We start from the raw sequence: 25,351 nt of genomic DNA on the forward strand, positions 1-25,351 counted from the left end.
TGTTTTTTATAAAGGGTGGAACTTACCAGGACCATTGATACCATGAGATTAGTTGAGATTTTTCTTGCAGGCGGCCCCTTTGGAGCAAGGTTCCCATCTTGCTTCATGGCTGATAATCTGCTTTTTTCTCAGAATAGACATAAAGAAAATTATGCAAGAATCAAGAATATTCATGGAAGCACAGCAAGAGAATGCCCCAGCATTGGCATTGCCAACTGTTATTACCATTAGGGAGTGCATTATAAAGACACAAGAGGAGAGGTAAATCAGCAAGGCACAGTCTTGTCCCACTTATTGTGCCTTTTCTTTGTTTTTATGTTCTAGTTGACAGGCTTTATAATGCATTTAAGACTACAAAACTATTTGTGCTTACTGTGGAAACTGTTTATTTGTATTCATAGTGGAATGAAGTGGTTTATTTTTAATTTGTTAAGCTCTTCTGATGCAGAATATGCATCCCTGTGGGCAGGACTTAATGCTAGGGGAAAGCTTAGTGAAGACAGTTGGGGAGGGCAACTTTTCAGGTTTGTCTTAGATATAAAAGTGACCCAATTCTTTTTAGGTTACAGGGCGAAAAATACATAGCATAATGCATCCCCTATTTTGTCTCTCAATAATCAAGCTAGTTTCAGTTTTATGTTCTAGCCAACTGTTTTGTTCATAGTTGGATTTATTGACCTATAAAGAGATAGTGTTTACAGAAGGATAAGGATTTTGCCTATATAAATACAGATTTTGAGATACTGTATATTGGACATGAACTCATTGGACATGCACTCACTGATTTACTAAAGGCAAATAGGCTGTTCACTTTGCAAGAGAAGTTTCCCTTAGATTAGTGAATGTGATGAAAATTAATTTTGCAAAGAATACCCAATTATGGGTAAGGAAAAAAATAATTTTGCTTGTGTAGTGCTTATCTCAGAAGGAGCCACTGATGTATGGTTCCCCTGATTTCAGATGACATCAAGCCCTCTGCAATGCCATACCTCTGATACACCATATCTAAAGAAGTAGGGTTTATTTGTGCTACACTTCCAACAAGGCAACAATAGAAATTGCCAATAGTAATGAACAGGTACAGGGTAAATCAGTTTTTCACAATACAAAAAAAATATTAAGACCACGTATCTTACATAGTTACATAGTTACATAGTTGGTGAGGTTGAATAAAGACAATAGTCCATCCAGTTCAACCTGTGTAGGTGTGTGTGACTGTAATCATCTAACATAGCCCTCAATCTCCTGATCCTTGAGATGTAAGTCTAAGAGTCTTTTGAAAGTCACCATACTACCCGCAGAAACCACCTCTTGTGGTAGACAATTCCACAATCTTGTAGCCCTAACAGTAAAGAACCCCCCACGTTGCCTGAGGTTAAAACGCTTCTCCTCTAATCGCATTGTATGTCCTCGAGTCCTCATGCAATTCCTTCGAATGAACAGCTTTTCTTCTAAGCTGAGATCCCCATTAAGATATTTATAAATTGCTATCATGTCCCCTCTCAGACGTCTTTTCTCCAGGGAAAATAAATCGAGCGATTGCAGCCGCTCTTCATAGGTAAGGTCCTCCAACCCCCTAATCAGTTTAGTTGCCCTTCTCTGGACTTTCTCCAGCTCCAACACATCCCTCCTGAGGACTGGCGACCAGAACTGGACAGAATACTCCAGATGCGGTCGGACCAGAGTTTTATAAAGTGGAAGGATTATAGTCTTATCTCTGGAATACATCCCTTTCTTTATGCATGCTAATATTCTGTTGGCTTTGGAAGCTGCCGCTTGGCATTGCATGCTGTTGCCTAATCTATCATCAACTAAGACTCCCAGATCCTTCTCCATTTTTGATTCCCCCAAGGGTTCCCCTCCTAACGTGTATTGTGTTTTTATGTTTTTGGTCCCCAAGTGCAAAACCTTACACTTCTCCACATTAAACCTCATTTGCCATGTCGTTGCCCACTCCGTAATTTTGTCCAGGTCATTCTGTAGGATATCTGCTTCATGCTGTGCAGTTATTGCCCTGGCCAATTTTGTGTCATCTGCAAAAACTGATAACGAACTACTGATCCCGTCCTCAATGCTGTTTATGAATAAATTGAACAAGGTTGGTCCCAGGACTGAGCCCTGGGGCACCCCGCTTACTACCTCAGACCAGTCTGAGTATGCGCTGTTTATTACTACCCTTTGGACACGGCCTTTTAGCCAATTCCGTATCCAAGAGCAAACCCTGCTGTCGATACCTGCAGACCTTATTTTATAAATTAAGCGCTTGTGGGGAACTGTATCAAACGCCTTAGCGAAATCCAAGTACACCACATCCACTGGTCTCCCCCTATCTAGCTCACAGCTCACTTCCTCGTAGAATGCTAAGAGATTGGTTTGACAAGATCGCCCATTTGTAAACCCGTGCTGGTTACTACTGATGATGTTGTTGTCTTTAGCATACTCTACGATATAGTCCCTTATCATCCCCTCCAAAAGTTTACATATTATTGATGTCAGACTGACAGGCCTATAATTTCCCGGGATATGTCTCTGGCCCTTTTTGAATATCGGAATCACGTTAGCCTTCCTCCAATCCCCTGGTACATCTCCTGTCCTAATACTGTCAGCAAAGATCAGGAACAGTGGTCTAGATATAACCATACTGAGTTCCTTGAGCACTCTCGGATGTACGCCATCCGGGCCTGGTGATTTGTTTGTGTTAAGTTTATCCAGTCTTTCCCTGATTTCCCCCTCTGTTAGCCATAGTGGCAAGTCCTGTGTATTACTACTAACCATACAGTCATGGTCAGTGTACCCTTCCTTTTCCTGCGTAAAGACTGACGAGAAAAAAGAATTCAGCACGGTTGCTTTTTCAGTGTCCTCTGTAACCATCCTCCCATCATCGCTAATTATGTGTGCAATATGCTCTGCCCTAGTTTTTTTGCTGTTGATATATTTAAAGAATTTCTTTGGGTTTTTTTTACTATCCTCCGCTATTTGTCTCTCAAAGTTGATTTTAGCCATCTTGATTTCGTGTTTACACTTCTTATTTTCCTCCTTGTATTGCTGGAAGGCCGATACGGTGCCCTCTGATTTATATTTCTTGAAGGCCAATTTTTTTCCCCTAATAAGTTTTTTAACGTTACGGTTTAGCCAGCCAGGTTTGGCTTTGTCTCTTCTAAATTTATTCCCCATAGGAATGCACTGCAAGATGCCTTTGCTTAATATTGTTCTAAAGCATTCCCATTTTTCCTCTGTGGTCAGTGATCCCAGGGTTTGGTCCCAGTTTACCCTTTCCATCAATGAGTACAATTTTGGAAAGTCTGCCCTTCTGAAGTTTAGGGTTCTTATGTTCCCCACTTGCCTTTTTATATTGTTATTTATACTAAATGTGATCATCCTGTGATCGCTAGAGCCCAGGTTGTCCTGGACTCCTACCTCCGAGATTATGTCTGGGTCATTAGTGATCAATAGATCCAGGATAGCATTCTCTCTAGTAGGGGAATCCACCAACTGCGACATGTAGTTATCCTGTAAGGTTTCCGTGAATAGCCGGGCCTTATGCGAGTGTGCAGTCCCCTCTTCCCAGTCAATGTCGGGATAATTGAAGTCCCCCAATATGATGACTGATCCTAGTTTTGCCGCTTTACCTATTAGTGCTAAAAATTCCAGCTCTACCTCCTCCCCTTGGTTAGGTGGCCTATAGCAAACCCCCACAACTACTTTTCCCTTATCTTCTTCCCTATCGAGTTCAACCCACACAGATTCTAAATCCATGCTCATCCCATCCGTAATGTCACTCCTTTCTAGCACCTTTATATTGTTCTTGACATAGAGACATACCCCTCCCCCTCTTTTACCAACCCTGTCCTTCCGGTACACCGAATACCCCTGGATATTGGCCAGCCAGTCATGTGAGGGGTCGAACCAAGTCTCCGTTATTCCCACAAGGTCTATGTCCTCCTCATGTACTAACATGTCCAACTCATCCATCTTATTAGCTAGGCTCCTGGCATTAGCATATACCCCTCTTAGTTTTACGGAAGTTAAACGTGATTGGCGGTTTTGTTTATTTCTGTTTGGTCTGCTGTTCTCCCGCACAGACCCGCCAATTGATGTTGTTGACCTACTGTCGCTATTGACCCTACAACTGCCTTCAGTCCTCTGTACTGGAACCTAGCATCTAGAGAGGTCCTAGCCAAAGTGATGGTACTAATAGCTAACATGTTCTCCAGTCTCTTCAAATCCCTCCCACTGGCAAGTGTACTTGTACATAGGTGCAGTGGCAATAACACACCCTCAGTCCAGATGCAATGGAAAGAACTTACATTGAAGTTAAGGAAAAACGGTTTACAACAAGCCCACTGGAAGGAAGCCCAACTTAGAACACTCACAGATGACAACAGCACGCAGCAGAGCAGATCTCAGCCAAGAATACAGCGTCTGTCTGGAGGAGCGGAATGGGGCCTGGCAGGCCTGAGCACAAGTAGGGAGGTTTCCAGGAAGAGGAGCAGATACCTAAACTTTCCCTACCGCTAATACTGTCCTTGACAGATGGGTAACTTGTCCCTACGCTATCCACATGCTAAAAATGCACCAAACCTGGGAGCCGGGGTCTTAAATAGACTCTGCCTAACCCAAGATGGCCATCAGAGTCACATGGGCTGTCAGGATCCAACCAGATCATTGCCCCAGTGAACCAGAAAACCATAGAGGAACCATGTTCCTTCTGACTTTCTCTCCCTTTGCACTGCCACTGCGGTTGAGCGTCACCTTCAGAGAAGAAAACAGACTACAATGGCCTACATGCTATAAATCATTTATGCCCAGAGTACCTGAATTGGAGCACTAAGGTTTCAGGGTATTCCATGGTACATGGGGTAAATACCCAAATTGTATCCCAAGGTAAGGGGACACTGTACCTTTAAGAAATGGGTAAGGAAATTGTGGCCAACAGCCTCCTACCACAAAGCCAAGTCTGTGAAATGCATATTAAAGTTGTGGCCCCATGGTCTCTCACCCCCATGCAATCTGTAATAAGGCCTTCTTCTGCTATCTGGCATCAGAAACCAGTAAAATTGGCAGTGACTCAGGACAATGTGGTGACGATCCCTCATGGAAATAGCTATGTCCCTTTTCTAAAGGCTGCTGGATCTCTTCTGGAGAAAAACAGAAGCTGCCGGACAGTCTGCTGAGCCCCGGAGAGGCTGACGCCCATCAGCCACGTCCAAGGAGCAGGAGCCGCAGAGGCCATCCTTTCTCCCAAGGGATTCACACATTAGGACTGATCATTTGAGCCAAAAGCACACTCTGTATTAAAGTGTGAGTAACTACGTTTCTTTTGCCCTAATAAACACCTTATGCTGCACTCAGATGGCGCGTTTTGTTTTCCTCCAGCTACTGAACAAGCCCCTTCTTGCTTGAACATAGAGCAGCCATCACATGAGCCAGCACTTATCTCCTATCAACACAACAATAATTATTGCATAAGACTTGCCATACATTGATGGATTGTGATGCACTTTTTCCTTATGAACTCATACCTGTTGCATCAGACTTGTCATGTTTATATGATCACACATACATTAATGTATGATACAATTTGTTCTTGGTCACCCGCCCTGTCCTATCGCTCACAGGGACAAGCACAAATTCTCTTTGCGCCAGTATATTTATTTTTGTTTTTGCTGGATCTCTGCAACAGCTGTGCCCTTCATGCAGATGTGGCAACCCAGTCTCTTTACACAGCAACAAGCACTCACCACAGGCAGTGTCACCAACTCAGAAGAGCTCTCCAGTAGTCACCTCTCATTTCCCAAGTGAGACTGCCCCAAGTCAGGGGCTTCACTTTCCTTTTTCCTCCTCCTCTCTGTTCTCCTGGGATTTGTAGTCCCATCCGGTACATGGCTTGATAGAGGCTATTTCCTAGGGAATACATCCCTCTTAGTTCCAGATGGCTCACAGCAGCCTCTCCTGGACTGCACAGCAGCCAGTCACAGTGTCCCCTGTTCCCTGGGGCTCTCCTAAAGATCACTGTGCCTGCAATATCAGCCCTGCCAAAATGTTCTTTAGTCAGCTCCCTCCTTTTCCTCCTCTCCTTGCACAGTCACTCCTCTGCTCACTGGCTTCCAGACAGAGGGAGAGAAACTGTTTGTATGAACAGCTGCAGCATTCTATATAACATCCTGGTCCATGTGGCAGTGGGCAGAGTGTGCCCCGTACCAGGGCTACTCTTGCACATGATTGGATGGTGAAAGTCAACAGAGCGTCACCTCATTCACTAAGTTAAGAGAAATATCCTTTAGAAAGTGAACAACCTTGAAGAGTTAAGGCCCGTACACACTATAAGAAAATCTGAAGGGAAATTTCGTCCTACGACCGATCTGCTGATTTTCGGATTGTTAGTATGGTGCTTTCGACAGCTGACTCCGACTTTTCGGCCGACAAAATCCTGATGTGCTGGCTATATAATTTTTGTCGTCTGTCAAAACAACGTCCGATTTTCATCTCATTAGTACAGATTTTGATGGAAAAAAATCTTAAGAGCAAGACTGGGCATGCTCAGAGACGAAAGAACACATACAAAGCAATCCAACACATGACATCACTTCTGAAGTAGAATTCTGTCGTACGGAAAAATTTGTATGAAAATAACCTCTTCACTTTCCACATCAGACTAGCATGCCACAAAAAATGGACGACAGATCGTTCGATAATCTGATCGTGTGTACGGGGCTTTACACCGCTCCAGGTCAGTCCACGCTTACTAACCTATTTTTGAGTTGCAATACACAATACATCATTTATGTCATTACCTGTCAAATTTGTCCATCCAATATTTGGGAAGTAAAAATATAAATAACCGCGCTAAGCACTAAACTTACAATGATGTATCCGTAAATGACCAATAATTTAAGCAGCAGCTGTAGTTGGAAAACTATATACAAGATTTGTAAAGAAAAGCCGTGCTAGATTTGAGAATGAAAATATTCTGACTGACAGATAGCAAATGAACATGTAATAAAAACGTCCAAACATATGACACAAAGTGTGCCTAAAAGTCCAATTGGAAAAGTCCCAATGTAAATAGAGTGCAGTATAGAGAAATTGAATCCACCACCAAAAAGTGTGGCATGCTGAGATTAAGCTATGCGCTTACCAGATTGATAAAGATAACAGCACCGAACTTAATATGGACCTTAATCACTCCTTCCTCCGCCAGTGAGATTAAGCTATGCTCCTTCCCGTGCTGATGTCACCACGGTGTACCAGGAAGTCGGGCGGCGGCGGTTCACGGAATTGTTAGCCGACAAGCGCTTTTGAATCTTCGTTAATGTGAGTGTAACACTTTGTTCTACAATAAACTGTTTTAGCATACTACATTATTGTGGCCCTTCTCTTGCATATTCCCTGTTTGCTTGGTGATTCGGATGAGGCGACTATTGGTGTATGCTGGATAGAGCGGTTCCCTGCCCATTGAGTGATCATTCAGGAGAGGAATTACGCATTGGAACTTGTCCATTAAGGTCCATATTAAGTTCGGTGCTGTTATCTTTATCAATCTGGTAAGCGCATAGCTTAATCTCAGCATGCCACACTTTTTGGTGGTGGATTCAATTTCTCTATACTGCACTCTATACTGGACCTCCTTTACATTGGGACTTTTCCAATTGGACTTTTAGGCACACTTTGTGTCATATGTTTGGACGTTTTTATTACATGTTCATTTGCTATCTGTCAGTCAGAATATTTTCATTCTCAAATCTAGCTCGGCTTTTCTTTACAAACCAATATTTGGGAAGTACTACAAGAAGGGTAAGGGATCGCTGACACAATCACCTCTAGAGTATAGAGCAGCATCACTCTACTAATGTGGCTCGACACTTTAACCTCCTTAGCGGTAATACCGAGCGTGACTCGGGGTTGATTTTTCATATCAGGATCGGTAACCCCGAGTCACGCTCGGGGTGGATTGCAGAGAGCGCAGCGGTGATCTCTTACCTTATCCTGGCGATCCAGCGATGATCTCTCATTGCTGAGATCGCCAGCCGAGAGTCCCGCCGCTCCTCCGTCCCTCCGTCGGTCTGATCACTTCCTAGTTCCGTTCCCTGCAGCAGCAATGCTGCATGGGAGCGGAACTAGGGAGGGAAATTAAAAAAAAAAAAAAAAAAAACGTTGCACAAAACACAAAACACATTTTATATTGTATATATATATATATATATATATGCATATATATATATATATATATATGCATGCATATATATATATATATATATATATATATATGCGCATATATATATATATATACCGGTATATATATATATATATATATATATATGCATATATATGTATGTATGCATATATATATATATATATATATATATATATATATGTGTATATATATATATATATATATATGCACACACACATATATCTATATATAATGCATGAATTATAATCTAATCAATATAATTTTATTATATATATTATATATTAAAAAATAAAATAATATTATTGATTCGATTATAATTCATGCGTTTGTGTTTCAAATTTATCTTATCTGGGATGTCTACTAGAGTCTTATTTTGGTCAGGTTTAAGTCAGTAATTACTAAGAATTGTAGGCCTATAATACATAACGCCAAATTTCCATGAAAAGAATTGTACCGCTTTTGGTATGTAATTCCTGACATAATCATACCGCCAGGGAGGTTAATGAGTGTCATGGATGGGAGTTAACTGCTGTAAAGAGCCAGGCAACTGAGAATTTGTCCAGACATTTGCGGACCAGGATTCCTGGTGGATTAAATTTTGAGTTGGATTTAACCCACTGCTATGATTAATTTGATGCTAATCCCTCTTGCAGACCAGTGATTCTCATCCCCTGTTTTAATGCACCTATTTCAGTCAGTACATATGCTGCATATTTTTATTTGATGTATTTTGTTTGTTTCTTATACTGCTGAGAATATGACATGACATTGTGTCATATATATATTTATAGGCGTTGCTTATCCTACAGTATGTGTGTTTAGTTTTAACACATTAATGTGTATGGTGGTATTCAGGCATGAAAATCATTAACAGTTCTATTCCTGTGTGTATGCTATGATATTGTCTCTATATTTTAAATTGTAACAATAAAGCATTTGGCTTTTTTGGACATTGACAGCACTTTTTTTTGCACTATTCGCCTTTAGTTAATCAACCCAATGGAAAATATCTTGACTCTTTTTGTCTTTCTTTTAACAATTTTCTATATTTTGAATTGTGTAGAGGATGATTTGAGTGCAAAGATCTGTAGCATTGCTCTAGGATTGACAGGTTGATGCTCAGCTTTTGTATCCCAGAGAAAGCCCAGCATGGGTATGCACTTACTTCTCAGACTTTTGAAGACCCGTCTTGCCTGTTGTTTGGTTCTTAATACACCCATATGATTAACAACTAAAAAACAATTGGTGAAACCAGCATTGCAACCTCTTCTTTAGCACCCATAAAACAAGCGACAGTTCTTCAAGAAGGTTTCGAAGGCCATGCTTCTAGAGACTGTATTAAAATACATTTGGCCTTGTGAATGAAATTTCCAACTACAATTTGAGGTTTATTCATTCTATGTAGCAAGGAATTTAAACCAGCTGATATCTATAGACTTTTATTAAGTCATCTATTTTTCCTTTCTTTTGATACCCAGGTGTGGTTCGTGCCTCAAGCATCTTCCCTATCCTTAGTGCCATGCTCCTGCTACTTGGGGGCCTTTGTGTTGCTGCCAGTCGTGTTTACAAATCCAAGCGCAACATCATCCTAGGAGCTGGAATTCTATTTGTTGCTGCAGGTAAGAAAAAACCTTTTTAGATCATTACAGAAGAACACCAGCAAAAATAACAATCGTGAGTGTTCAAAACAGTTTTTTTTATAACATGAGCTTCATTAGAGCTTACAGTCTACATTATAGCTCATTGTTGTGTTTACCTCTTTAACGCTTCATGGGGGATGAAACTATATCAAACTGTATATATTGGCTAGTCTATCATACTGAATGTACAAACAGTACATTGTCTATGAGACTTTATTTCCTACTACAGTTTTTAAATTCCAAATCATGGTTTCAAAATCTATTCTTCACATACGAATAACTGACAATTGTGTTCTGCCTTTTTAGCCTAAAGGTTTATGTTCATATTTATTAAAGAATGACAGTAAAGTTTGTGAAAGAAAAGGCCAACATTAAATAGCTAAGTATTGGGTGGAGAATGGTGTCATAAAAAATACAACACCTCGAATAAAGTCCATCCCTATCTCATTCCTATTGAAAATAAAAGATTTGTTCTCTATTCCTGTTGCTATAACAGCTCTAACATATTGAATTTCCCATCACTTTTATTCCCAGAGGCAATGCTGATTTTTCCTAATAGATATGGCAAATCTCTCCAGCAGGGACACAGACCACAATAAAAACTTGAAAGCCATTTTAACACATCCATACTCTATCCAAAACTAAAACAAAATACTTTTGACGTTACATACACTTTGAAGTTAATAGTTAGGAATAGAGTTTATAGAATCGGTAATGTTAAGTCATACGCAATGTTTTGAGGTTCCAGTTAAATATTAAGGGCTTAGTGTAAGGGTTAAGTTAAAGTAGATCTCAAATTAATCTGCATGAAATTTAGTTTTACCAAAGCACTTTATGCCATAAATATCTTTCATGATTTTTTTTTTTCTCTAAAACATGATTTTCTCCTTTTTTTTCCCCTTGTTACATCTCAGTGCAGCTGATCTTCTTCAGCCTCTTTCAGACACATCCTGGTTGAATTACTAAAATTGGAGAGCACAAAATCTGGTGCAGCTGTGCATGGTAGCCAATCAGCTTCTAACTTCAGCTGGTTCAATTAACCTTTCACAAGAAAACCTGGAAGCTGATTGGTTTCTATGCACAGCTGCACCAGATTTTGCACTCTCCAGTTTTAGTAAATCAGCCGCATCCTGTCTATTTGCAGAGACTCCAGCATTGCCTGCACATTTTTGCTTTGGACCGACTTTCTGATGATGGGTCATACCTTTACAGGCTGTGTATCAGAACAGCCACTTATGGTCTCCACCAGGGGAGCATGTGACAGGGTGACAATGCAGGATTACAATGGGGGACAGTTGTCACAGGAAGTGTCTAAACAAGGACTTTTTATGGCAGGATCACTAGCTGTAATGTAATTAAAGCTGGATATTTAAAAATTATCGAGATTACATTGACATATTAAAGTTTATATGAGATTTTAGTGAGCTGGATTTTTTCCATGCAGGGAGAAGCAACAAGTTCACTTTAATGTTCACCACACCAGTTGTACATACCTTCTCTTCACTTTCCTGTTGCTCCATCTGGAGGGTATAAGGCCCTCCAGATGGACATGATTGGATGATAGAAATCAGTAGAGCTTCCCTTCATTTCAGAGCTTTCCCTCAGATGTAGATCAACTGCACTTGCAGTGCACAGTATATTTGCCTTTAGAACATCAACCTCTGTATATTTATATGCAACTAGTGTTGAGCGAACACGGACTGTATTATTCGTGTTCGTACCGAATAATTGGATTTTTTGTACCCGAACACGGACACGGACACTTTACTGTATGTTCGGGTAAAAATCCGTGTTCGGTCGTTTTATTTCCGGGTTTTGCATGCTTTGGCGCTCTTTTCATGGCGGGCTTTCAACAGCCAATCAACAATCGTTTAACTGGTGTGCCTTAAGCCATCCCAGCCATGCCTGCAAATGTCTCAGTAGCTGTGATTGGCCGTCTGAAGCATGTGACCAAGTCTTTATAAGTTCGAGGCAGCCGCAGCGGCGTCATTATGCTGCTTAGATTCAGGGACAGAGCACACATCAACGTGCTGGCTGCTGATTAGGGAAAGATAGGCAGGAAAAAACCATTTGTGTCCGGATAGAATTGAGGGACAGGTCGGAGTGTTTAGGCAGGGCGAGTTGTAGGCATTTTAGGGATAGAGTCTGCTGAATTATATAGGGTCAGTGTCTTCTACAAACTACAATCGATATTGCTGTGTGGGGGGTGGGGTGAATCTGCACTCAATCCTGATCTACGATCTCTTCTCAATCCTGTTAGGGACAGAGTCTGCTGAATTTTAGGGAAACTGTGTTCTACAAACTACAATCGATATTGCTGTGTGGGGGGTGGGGTGAATCTGCACTCAATCCTGATCTACGATCTCTTCTCAATCCTGTTAGGGACAGAGTCTGCTGAATTTTAGGGAAACTGTGTTCTACAAACTACAATCGATATTGCTGTGTGGGGGGTGGGGTGAATCTGCACTCAATCCTGATCTACGATCTCTTCTCAATCCTGTTAGGGACAGAGTCTGCTGAATTTTAGGGAAACTGTGTTCTACAAACTACAATCGATATTGCTGTGTGGTGTGGGATTGGAGATAGGCAGGTGTCAGTGATCCACATCCATTTTTCTGTGTGTGAGCTGCAGTGAACACAATCTTTTTGGGCTGCAGTGAACACAATCTTTTTGGGCTGCAGTGAACACAATCTTTTTGGGCTGCAGTGAACACAATCTTTTTGGGCTGCAGTGAACACAATCTTTTTGGGGTGCAGTGAACAAAATCTTTTTGGGGTGCAGTGAACACAATCCTTTTTGGTGTGCAGTGAACACAATCTTTGTGGGGTGCAGTGAACAAAATCCTTTGTGGGGTGCAGTGAACACAATCTTTTTGGGGTGCAGTGAACAAAATCCTTTTTGGGGTGCAGTGAACAACATCCTTTTTGGGGTGCAGTGAACACAATCTTTTTGGGGTGCAGTGAACAAAATCCTTTGTGGGGTGCAGTGAACACAATCTTTTTGGGGTGCAGTGAACACAATCTTTTTGGGGTGGAGTGAACAACATCCTTTTTGGGGTGCAGTGAACAAAATCCTTTTTGGGGTGCAGTGAACAAAATCATTTTTGGGGTGCAGTGAACACAATCTTTTTGGGGTGCAGTGAACACAATCTTTGTGGGGTGCAGTGAACACAATCTTTTTGGGGTGGAGTGAACAACATCCTTTTTGGGGTGCAGTGAACAACATCCTTTTTGGGGTGCAGTGAACACAATCTTTTTGGGGTGCAGTGAACACAATCTTTGTGGGGTACAGTGAACAGAATCTTTGTGGGGTGCAGTGAACACAATCTTTGGGGGGTACAGTGAACACAATCTTTGTGAGGTGCAGTGAACACAATCTTTGTGGGGTGCAGTGAACACAATCATTGTGGGGTGCAGTGAACTCAATCTTTGTGGGGTACAGTGAACACAATCTCATACTGAAGGTTTGAGGGTGCTGCCTGTTCCATACTCCCCCTACTCCTCATCTAGCCTTTTAGGGGTACAAACAATAGTAATTGGGGCCTAGTGTGGTTGTGTACGTGTGATATACATACACTTTTTTGGGATCATATTTTCTATTCCGCTATTTAATCAAAAACCTCTGGGGATCAGTTAAATTGGGGGATAGTCTGTGTTGGTACGTGTGAGAGAGATCCACCTTTCCAAGTTGTTGGGGTTCATCTCATACTTCTGAAGGTTTGAGGGTGCTGCCTGTTCCATACTCCCCCCTACTCCTAGCCTTTTAGGGGTACAAACAATAGTAATTGGGGCCTAGTGTGGTTGTGTACGTGTGATATACATACACTTTTTTGGGATCATATTTTCTATTCCGCTATTTAATCAAAAACCTCTGGGGATCAGTTAAATTGGGGGATAGTCTGTGTTGGTACGTGTGAGAGAGATCCACCTTTCCAAGTTGTTGGGGTTCATCTCATACTTCTGAAGGTTTGAGGGTGCTGCCTGTTCCATACTCCCCCTACTCCTAGCCTTTTAGGGGTACAAACAATAGTAATTGGGGCCTAGTGTGGTTGTGTACGTGTGATATACATACACTTTTTTGGGATCATATTTTCTATTCCGCTATTTAATCAAAAACCTTTGGGGATCAGTTAAATTGGGGGATAGTCTGTGTTGGTACGTGTGAGAGAGATCCACCTTTCCAAGTTGTTGGGGTTCATCTCATACTTCTGAAGGTTTGAGGGTGCTGCCTGTTCCATACTCCCCCTACTCCTAGCCTTTTAGGGGTACAAACAATAGTAATTGGGGCCTAGTGTGGTTGTGTACGTGTGATATACATACACTTTTTTGGGATCATATTTTCTATTCCGCTATTTAATCAAAAACCTCTGGGGATCAGTTAAATTGGGGGATAGTCTGTGTTGGTACGTGTGAGAGAGATCCACCTTTCCAAGTTGTTGGGGTTCATCTCATACTTCTGAAGCTTTGAGGGTGCTGCCTGTTCCATACTCCTCCTCCTCCTCATCCATCCTTTTAGGTGTACAAACAATAGTAATTGGGGCCTAGTGTGCTTCTGTACGTGTGAGATACATACAAATTTTTTGATCATATTTCCTATTCCGCTATTCAATAAAAACCTTTGGGGATCAATTAAATTGCGGGATAGTCTGTGTCGGTACGTGTGAGATCCACCTTTCCAAGTTTTTGGGGTTCATCTCATACTTCTGAAGCTTTGAGGGTGCTGCCTGTTCCATACTCCTCCTCCTCCTCATCCATCCTTTTAGGTGTACAAACAATAGTAATTGGGGCCTAGTGTGCTTCTGTACGTGTGAGATACATACACATTTTTTGATCATATTTCCTATTCCGCTATTCAATAAAAACCTTTGGGGATCAATTAAATTGCGGGATAGTCTGTGTCGGTACGTGTGAGATCCACCTTTCCAAGTTTTTGGGGTTCATCTCATACTTCTGAAGCTTTGAGGGTGCTGCCTGTTCCATACTCCTCCTCCTCCTCATCCATCCTTTTAGGTGTACAAACAATAGTAATTGGGGCCTAGTGTGCTTCTGTACGTGTGAGATACATACACATTTTTTGATCATATTTCCTATTCCGCTATTCAATAAAAACCTTTGGGGATCAATTAAATTGCGGAATAGTCTGTGTCGGTACGTGTGAGATCCACCTTTCCAAGTTTTTGGGGTTCATCTCATACTTCTGAAGCTTTGAGGGTGCTGCCTGTTCCATACTCCTCCTCCTCCTCATCCATCCTTTTAGGTGTACAAACAATAGTAATTGGGGCCTAGTGTGTTTCTGTACGTGTGAGATACATACACTTTTTTTGATCATATTTCCTATTCCGCTATTCAATAAAAACCTTTGGGGATCAATTGAATTGCGGGATAGTCTGTGTCGGTACGTGTGAGAGAGATCCACCTTTCCAAGTTGTTGGGGTTCATCTCATACTTCTGAAGGTTTGAGGGTGCTGCCTGTTCCATACCCCCCCTACTCCTCATCTAGCCTTTTAGGGGTACAAACAATAGTAATTGGGGCCTAGTGTGGTTGTGTACGTGCGAGATACATACACTTTTTTTGATCATATTTCCTATTCCGCTATTCAATAAAAACCTTTGAGGATCAATTGAATTGCGGGATAGTCTGTGTCGGTACGTGTGAGAGAGATCCACCTTTCCAAGTTGTTGGGGTTCATCTCATACTTCTGAAGGTTTGAGGGTGCTGCCTGTTCCATACTCCCCCTACTCCTCATCTAGCCTTTTAGGGGTACAAACAATAGTAATTGGGGCCTAGTGTGGTTGTGTACGTGTGATATACATACACTTTTTTTGGATCATATTTTCTATTCCGCTATTCAATAAAAACCTTTCTAGGGCAAGATCTTAAATTACAGAAATATGAGGAGACCGTCAAATAAGGGCCGTGGCCTGGGTCGTGGTGCTGCTGGTAGAGCTCCTGTTGCAAGGAGAGGACATGGTCGATCTGTGCCAGCTACACGCACAAGTGAAACACCTTCCTCAAGTGTGAGTAGGCGACAGAACCTGCATCAGTATTTGGTAGGGCATCAAACGCCCCTAGAAGTGATGAGGCCAGAACAAGTTGAGGCGATAGTAGATTGGTTTGCTGCTGACAGTGCCTCCAGTTCCTTCACATTGTCTCCCACCCAGTCTACTGCAGAAAGGTCAGAGTTGGCACCTGCAGCCAATGTCCAACCGTCTTTCACCTCACCCCCTTGCAAATCAGGCCAGCAGTCTGAGCCCCAAGCCATACAGCAGTCTCTTATTCTTTTTGAGGACTCTGTCAGCAGGGTTTCCCAGGGCCATCCACCTAGCCCTGCCCCAGAAGTGGAAGAGATTGAGTGCAGCGATGCCCAACCACTTATTCCTCAAGATGAGTACATGCAAGGATCATCGCAGCACGTCTCCGATGATGACGAAACGCAGGTGCCAACTGCTGCGGCGTTCAGCATTGTGGAGACCGACAAGGAGGGCAGGGGTGAAGACTGGGTGGAAGATGATGTGGAGGACGATGAGGTCCTCGACCCCACATGGAATGAACGTCATGCAGGTGAACTGAGTGGTTTGGAGGAAGAGGCGGTGGTCGCACAGAGCCACCAGCACAGCAGAAGAGGGAGCAGGGTGCAGAAGCGGAGCGGCCGTGCCCTAGACACTACACCCGCTACTGCCCAACGCAGCAAGGGAACGAGCGCACCAAAGTCAGCTCAAAGGAGTTCTCTAGCGTGGAAGTTCTTTAGAAAATGTGCTGATGACAGGACACGAGTGGTTTGCACCCTGTGCAATCAGAGCTTGAAGCGAGGCATGAACCTTCTCAACCTGAGCACAACCTGCATGATCAGGCATCTAAGTGCAAAGCACGAGCTGCAGTGGAGTACACACCTTCAAAACCAAGAAACGTCTCTGGCTCATCCTGCTTCCTCTTCTGCTGCAGTCTCGGCCGCTCCAGCCACATCTGTAGTGATACCGGCACCTGCCACCCCGCAAACAGACGATCTGTCAGCAACACCACCACCTGGGTCACCAACAACCATCTCCACAATGTCCCGTGGAAGCGTTCAGCTTTCCATCTCCCAAACACTTGAGAGGAAGAGGAAGTACCCCCCTACCCACCCGCGATCCCTGGCCCTGAATGCCAGCATTTCAAAATTATTGGCCTTTGAAATGCTGTCATTCCGTCTGGTGGAGACGCACAGTTTTAAAAACCTTATGTCGGTGGCTGTCCCACAGTACGTCGTGCCCAGCCGCCACTACTTTTCCAGGCAAGCCATCCCTTCCCTGCACAACCAAGTGGGGGAAAAAATCAGGTGTGCACTGCGCAACGCCATCTGTGCCAAGGTCCACCTAACTACGGATACGTGGACCAGTAAGCACGGTCAGGGGCGTTATATCTCCCTAACGGCACACTGGGTAAATGCAGTGGCGTATGGGCCTGAGGCGGATAGCAATTTGGCGCATGTCCTTCCACCACCGAGGATTGCAGGGCGCTTCAGTTTGCCTCCTGTTCCTAACTCCTCCTACTCCGCTTCCTCATCCTCTACCGCCTCCTCATCCGGACAGCGTAACACCTTCACCACCAACTTCAGCACGGCCAGGGGTAAACGACAGCAGGCAGTTTTACAACTTGCCTGTTTGGGGGACAAACCACACACCGCGCAGGAGTTGTGGAGGAGCATGGAACAGCAGACAAATGAGTGGTTGCTGCCAGCGAGCCTCAAGCCCGGCCTGGTGGTGTGCGATAACGGGCGAAATCTCATAGCAGCTCTGGGCCTAGCCGGTTTGACGCACATCCCTTGCCTGGCGCATGTGCTGAATTTGGTGGTGCAGAGGTTCCTTAAAAACTACCCCGATAAGTCAGAGCTGCTGCAGAAAGTGCGGGCCGTTTGTGCGCACTTTCGGCGTTCTCACCCTGCTGCTGCTCGCCTGGCAGCGCTGCAGCGTAACTTCGGCCTTCCCGCTCACCGCCTCATATGTGACGTGCCCACAAGGTGGAACTCCACCTTGCACATGCTGGAAAGACTGTGCGAGCAGCAGCAGGCCATAGTGGAGTTTCAGCTGCAGCACGCACGCGTGAGTCGCTCTGCGGAACAGCACCACTTCACCACCAATAACTGGGCCTCCATGCGAGACCTGTGTGCCTTGTTGCGCTGTTTTGAGTACTCCACCAACATGGCCAGTGGCAATGACGCCGTTCTCAGCTTAACTATCCCACTTCTATGCCTCCTTGAAAAAACAATTCGGGCGATGATGGAAGAGGATGTGGCACAGGATGAGGAGGAGGAGGAGGATGAAGAGGTAACATTTCCAAGGCTTTCAGGGCAGTCATTCGCAAGGGGCTCCGAGGGTGGGTTCCTGCACACGCAAACGCCAGGGACGCAATTGTCCAGCAGGGGCACAGTTCTGGAGGATGAGGAGGATGAGGAGGAGGAGGAGCTGGAGGAGGAGATGGAACCATGTTCACAGCAGGGTGGCACCCAGGCCAGCTCATGGCCATCACTGGTGCGTGGCTGGGGGGATACAGAGGACACGGACCATACACCTCCCACAGAGGACAGCCTTTCGTCGCCTCTGGGCAGCCTGGCACACATGAGCGATTACATGCTGCAGTGTCTCCACAACGACCGCCGAGTTGCCCACATTCTAACTTGTGCTGATTACTGGGTGGCCACGCTGCTGGATCCCCGTTACAAGGACAACGTACCGTCCTTAATTCACTCACTGGAGCGCGATCGCAAGATGCGTGAGTACAAGCGCACGCTGGTAGACGCCATGCTGCTGGCATTCCCATCTGACAGCGGGGCCACAGTGGAAGCACAAGGCAGAGGAGGAGGAGGAGGAGGTCGCCAACGCAACCAGGGCACCGCCAGCACCTCAGAAGGCAGGGTTAGCATGGCCGAAATGTGGAAAAGCTTTGTCAGCACGCCACAACAAACAGCAGCACCAGCAGCTCAGATGGAACGTCTTAGCAGGAGGCAGCATTTTACCAACATGGTGGAGCAGTATGTGTGCACACGCCTACATGTAGTGAATGACGGGTCTGCCCCCTTCAACTTCTGGGTCTCCAAATTGGGCACATGGCCTGAGCTTGCCCTTTACGCCTTGGAGGTGCTGGCGTGCCCTGCAGCCAGTGTATTATCTGAACGGGTATTTAGCACGGCTGGGGGCGTTATAACAGACAAGCGCAGCCGCCTGTCCAGAGACAATGTGGACAAGCTCACGTTCATTAAAATGAACCAGGCATGGATCCCACGGGACTTTTCCGTACCTTATGCAGAATAGCAATGGATACCGACCTTACCCACCCATTGTTCCATTTTTGCTCTTTCTCACTCTTTTGGGGTGTACCCTCATTTAAAATTTGTGAAAAGAAGCAGTGTTGGCTACCTCGTCCTCCTCCTCAGGGCCAGATTAATGTAGGGTCTATTGGAGCTGCAGCTCCAGGCCCCTACCTTTTATATAGGCCCCGGGTTGGCCATATTCACTGTTACCGCTCTTCTGTCACTTGTAAACACAGAAGTCTGGCTTCTATGCTCGCTTCCCCAGGCAGCACCCTCAGAACCTCCCCACACAGCGTGAAGGCCGGACAAGGAGGGACAGTTGGCGATGCATGGATGTGTTTATGGGCTTCAGAGACAGCATCCCATGTTGAATTAGGCATGCATGGCTGCACCCTTCCTCCTCTGGGTGCATGGCAAGGCACGGCCCTAAGGCCCTTCAAAATCCTCAGCACCAAGCCCATGATGCTGTTAATCCGGCCCTGGTCCTCCTCCACCGCCGCTTCCACCTACACCGCCCATAGGTGTGCGCAGCCTATTGCATTAAGGTGTGCACCCCAAAGTTGAAATACACATGCATGTGTTTGCCGGCAGGGAGAGTAATGTATCGGGGCCATGTACCTGTAGGCAAGGAGAAATAGAGCAGAGCAGGTCCCAGGGAGATCTTTCCCATCTCCTCACTGGCAATGCTATGTGCCCTAGGTGATTAGGGTGTGCCCAGGCACACCCAGCACACCCTGTGCGCACGCCTATGTCACCGCCACATCCACCACCACCTCAACCTCCCTCCTACTCCATATGGGCCTCGTCCTTCAGAGATGAAGAAGAACATTGTTTTATTTTTCTGTTTTTTTTTGTTGTTTTAAGTTATTTCCCTATCCACATTTGTTTGCAGAGCACTTGCCATGCTCTTAATTATGTTTTGCTGCCATTTGCAGCACTCTAGCCCTTTCCTTTGGTGTTTTAGAGCCATTTTAGTGCCTTAAAGTTCGGGTCCCCATTGACTTCAATGGGGTTCGGTGTCCGGGAAAAGTTCGGTAAAAGTCCGGGACACGGACCCGGACTTTTTTTTAAAGTTCGGCCGAACCCGTCGAACACGGACATCTAGGTGTCCGCTCAACCCTATATGCAACATTTCATACACTGCTTAACAAAAATTAAAGGAATACTTTGAAAACACATCAGATCTTAATGGGGAAAAATATCATGCTGGATATCTATACTGATATGGACTGGGTAATATGTTAAGAATGAAAGGATTACACATTGTTTGATGAAAATTCAAAGACCCCCCCAAAAATCAAAGTGAAAAAATGATGCAGCATGCTAGTCCATTTTGCTGAAATTTCATTGCAGTAACTCAAAATGGTACTCAGTATTTTGTGTGGCCCCTACGTGCTTGTATGTATGCCTGACAACATCGAGGCATGCTCCTAATGAGAGGGTGGATGGTGTCCTTGGGTATTTCCTCCCAGATCTGGACCAGGGCATCACTGAGCTCCTGAACAGACTGAGGTGCAACCTGGCGTCGTCGGATTGACTGAAACATATTTTCTCAAAGGTGTTCTATTGGATTTAGGTCAGGTGAGCCATTCAATGGTAATTATTCCTACATCCTCCAGGAACTGGCTGCATACTCTCACCAGATGAGTCCGGGCATTGTCATGCACCAGGAGGAACCCGGGACCCACTGCAACAGAGTAGGGTCTGAAAATGGGTCCAAGGATTTCATATCAATACCTAATGGCAGTCAGGGTGCTATTGTCTAGCCTGTAGAGGTCTGTGTGTCCCTCCATGGATATGCCTCCCTAGACCATTACTGACCCACCACCAAACCAGTCATGCTGAACGATATTACAGGCAGCATAACCTTCTCCATGGCTTCTGCAGATCCTTTCACATCTGTCACATGTGCTCAGGGTGAACCTGCTCTCATCTGTGAAAAGCACAGGGCGCCAGTGGTGGACCTGCCAAATCTGGTGTTCAATGGCAATTAAGCTCCATTGAGCTAGGCAGTGAGCACAGGGCCAACTAGAGGATGTTGGGCCCTCAGGCCACCCTCATGAAGTCTGTTTTTGATTGTTTGGTCAGAGACATTCTCACCAGTGGCCTGCTGGAGGTAATTTTGTAGGGCTCTGGCAGTGCTCATCCTGTTCCTCCTTGCACAAAGGAGCAGATACTGGTCCTGCTGATGGGTTAAGGACCTTCTAAGACACGGTCTGGCTCTCCTAAAGTAACTGCCTGTCTCCAGGAATCTCCTCCATGCTCTTGAGACTGTGCTGTGAAACACAGCAAACCTTCTGTTTGCAATTGCACATATTGATGTGCCATCGTGAAGGAGTTGGACTGCCTGTGGAACCTCTATAGGGTCCAGGTATGGCCTCATGCTACCAGTAGTGACACTAACCCTAGACAAATGAAAAACTAGTGAAAAACAGTCAGAAAAGAAGAGTAGGGGAAAAAAATGTCATTGGCCTCCAACTGAAAAAACATTCCTGTTTTGGAGGTTGTCTCATTGTTGCCCATCTAGTGCACCTGTTGTTAATTTAATTAAAACCAAAGCAGCTGAAAATGATTAACAACCCCCTCTGCTACTTAATTGACCAGATCAATATCCCAGGAGTTTAATTGACTTGATGCTATACTCTGATTAAAAAGAGTTCCTTTAATTTTTTTGAGCAGTGTATTTACCACCATATTTTTTTTAGTCCTGATTATGTTAAACAATGAAAATATGTACAAAAACATTGTATATACCCTTTAATGCTAGGGACTAGGCTAAGCGTTACAGTTCAGGCCCAGGTGAGGATTAGGTGTTAGAGTCAGATTAAGGATTAGGATACAGCTCAGGGTGACTTTTGAAAGCTGTTTAATTTTGACATGTTTTGGACACCAAAGTCCTATGCTGAAAACTACCAGCACAAAAATAAACATGCTATCATAATAAAGTGGTCCGAAACACCAGATTCCACACATGACTGAAACAGTCCCTTTAAAAAGTCCTTAAGGTGCTCCAAACGTTCTTGGGGTGTGCTCTCCTGAGGTCTCCCCACTCACCGGAAAGGCTTGTAAAATAAGCCTGTGAGGTTATAAGTTGCTCCAAGTCACGTCTGGGGATGCAGGGATAAATGTGGTGTTACATCCTGGTAATGGCTGGTTTAGTACTCTCTGTGCCCCAAATAAGAAAGAGGATTCTCCATGGTGAAAGTACGTATAATAGGTTTATTGAAAAGATTAATATCCACTTACATGTAAGTAAAAAATGTTCTTCCTAAGTGTGCGGCTCGGTGGTTCCAGTGTTGTTCCGGCGTGCGTTCCACCGACCGGAAATGACGTTGTATGCTTGGTATCACTAGAGGCGTTTGGCCCTCCCACAAGGCGTCATTAATAGTAATAGCATTATTGTTTATAGATAATATTGCATTGAGTCACTTTACTGCACGTTATTTGCACAGCAGCACCTTATTGCAGTTTAAATTATATTTATATTGATATATTTTACAGCAGCGCTGACACTGTTTGATTTTATTATTTAAAGGCACAGTCACCTTTGTTTGTTAGCAGCAGCTCATAAGGAAACACACTCTAATTTACACATACATATTGATCCATAAGCGCGAGGCCTTTTGTTAAAAGTCCCTTTAAATGTACTGACTGTTAAAAGTGTTTTTTGTGTTAAAAAGCAAAAATGCCAAATTTTCTGATCATTTCTCTTTCACATTTAATGGCAGGACTAAGCAACATTATTGGTGTAATTGTTTACATATCTGCCAATGCCGGAGATCCTGGAACCAAGAGAGATGACGAGAAGAAAAGTCATTATTCATACGGTTGGTCCTTTTATTTTGGTGGACTTTCTTTTATTATTGCTGAAATGATTGGGGTCCTTGCGGTCAACATCTACATTGAAAAGAACAGAGAGGCCCATTGTAAATCACGTACTGAGCTGATCAAAAACCCCTCTGCCATTCTACGCTTACCAAGTTACCGCTTTCGATACCGCCGACGTTCTAGATCAAGTTCACGCTCCACTGAACCTTCTCAATCGAGGGACACTTCTCCTGTGGGAGTCAAAGGGATACCTTCAACTGACATCTCCATGTACACCTTGTCAAGAGATACCTCCAAGGCTAATGTTAGCAGTTTATATAATACAGAGCGCGGAGATCACAGTTTTCTACAGCTTCACAACTGCTTCCCTAAGGAACCAGGGGTCACCGTCACCGTTACAGGACCAGCCTCAAACACTGGCACCCTGGGCAAGGACGGTTCAAACACCAACACTCTAAACAGGAAAACCACACCTGTGTAGGTGGTTCCAAGCCTAAGGTCTTCTAAGTGAGCGTGTGTGAGTGAATGTGCAATGCGTGTGATAGGGTGTACGTTTTAGGATGGAGATAGGAGCCATTTTATGCCATGTAGCTGCCAATTTCTGGTACAGAGGTGTCAGGAGTCCAACCCTCTGTTCTAGTGAAAGAAATTTTGGAACCAAATGGTAAATGTTCTGAAAACTGCATTATAGTGTTTTGATAAAAAATATATTATATATAAATATATATAAACACACATATATATACTTAAAAGATATTGTACATTTTAGGTTGCTGATAAGCTGTTCTCTTTTAAGATAAGGTAAGGATTATCCAACCATTTGTTATTTCACATTCTTAGGACTACACTCCTGATAAGCCGTAGTTTCTCTGACAATATAATCACAAGAATACAAAGCAGTTTCATGTTTAAAATCAAATTCTAAATGTAAATTTAAACCGTCATTCCACTGTAAATGAATACTGTGAAAGACATGAATGGGAAAGAAAGGCTATAGTTTAAACTTATGAACAATATTCATATCTTGACAGCTCTGAATGAGAGGGTCAGTTCTCATAAATCTTTTATTTTATGTTAAAACATCCACTGGCTTCTTGAAGACATAAGCCTTCCAGTACACACAAGGAACCATAAAGTGCCAGTTGTAACGTCTGCCTTGTGCCCCATAGCTGGGCTTTGCATTCAGAGCCCCCACTTATACTCTGAACTTCCAGGTATAGCGCTCACATGCACAGCCTCCCTGCTTACCACAATGCAATGCTAGGTGCCTGAGTGGCCAAATGCCAGGCCAAAGCAAAGTAATACGGGTGAGATGGAAGTTTGCTCAGCCCTGTACAAGTTTCCACTTTTTTAGTTGAAGAGGTTTTAAGGACTAGTGTTAGATTTCAATGTAACAGCCCCTAGTATGCAATGGCAGGCTCAATTTCTCATTTATTTATTTTTTACTACCAGTCATTTTATTCTCTTTGGGTCTTTAGCATCAATATTTCTCGGCCAAGGTTACTGGATTTGCTTCTTTCCCACTTTCAATAGAATTTTACTACTCCTATTGAGAGGGTGTAGAGATATCACTGTAAGAATCCTTTATCAAAATATTGATCTAGTGGGTGTTTCCTACTATTACAAATATGATCATTATAAATAAACAAACTGTGATGCTGTTGGTTGACCCAAACATACATTTGTAGTACAAGTGCCCAGTTTTTTCATATACATACATATTAATGCTGCACTAGTCCCTGTTCATCCTTGACTGAATAGCTTCCAAGGAACCCAATGTTAGAAAACATTTAGTTGGGGTTTAATTAAGGAACTTGACTGTGAAGTTTTTTTACTCCTTCCCTTCCTTTGCAACTCCATTCTATCTGTGCACACTACATTCTTTATCTCAACAACTTCAGTAGGCAATCTTTGATAATCTACGGAGCACATCAATTTTAATAATGACGAGAACTTAACTGTGAGCCTCAGGTACTTTACAAATACCTTCCTGAGAAAACCAAATGAATTCCTTATAAAGTTCTTATGTATATATCCCCAAGCCTGATAGTTTCATATTCTAGATGAAATTTTCAATATTCATTGGCCTATGTCAAGAGAATAATTATAAAACATGAGGCAATTATAAATAAAAAAATACTAAATACTCCCAGTGACCTTCCTAACATTTAGGGTAATAAAAAGACAAGAACTCCCATTCCAACAGCCAGTAGACCTGTGATGTTTGTACTGGTTGTCTCTGCCTAGACTTTCATAGGCCGCCCATTGGTTTTTAAATGAGCTTAAGTATGAGCCACCTATAAACGGCTATGTTCTAACTTGTGTAACTGTACTGTGTTCAGTCAGCCTAGAGAGAACCAGTGTAAATACAGAGCAATGATTTGGCTCTCATGAAAGCTTGG

The 25,351-nt window shown here is 43.6% G+C and overlaps 1 protein-coding gene across 1 annotated transcript in view; it reads left to right on the forward strand.

Moving 5' to 3' along the window:
• The window catches only part of CACNG8 (calcium voltage-gated channel auxiliary subunit gamma 8), a 169,440-nt gene extending 145,048 nt beyond the window's left edge, over positions 1–24,392 (forward strand). Inside the window, exons 4-5 of the mRNA XM_082273920.1 lie at positions 9,673–9,813; positions 22,850–24,392. Of these exons, the coding sequence (XP_082130046.1) occupies positions 9,673–9,813; positions 22,850–23,430 (722 nt within the window). The 3' untranslated portion in view covers positions 23,431–24,392. The remainder of the gene's footprint in view (positions 1–9,672; positions 9,814–22,849) is intronic.
• The last annotated feature ends 959 nt before the right edge of the window (positions 24,393–25,351 follow it).

This window comes from Pelophylax lessonae (assembly GCF_965119305.1).
Source record: "Pelophylax lessonae genome assembly, chromosome: 12".
Taxonomy (NCBI): domain Eukaryota; kingdom Metazoa; phylum Chordata; class Amphibia; order Anura; family Ranidae; genus Pelophylax; species Pelophylax lessonae.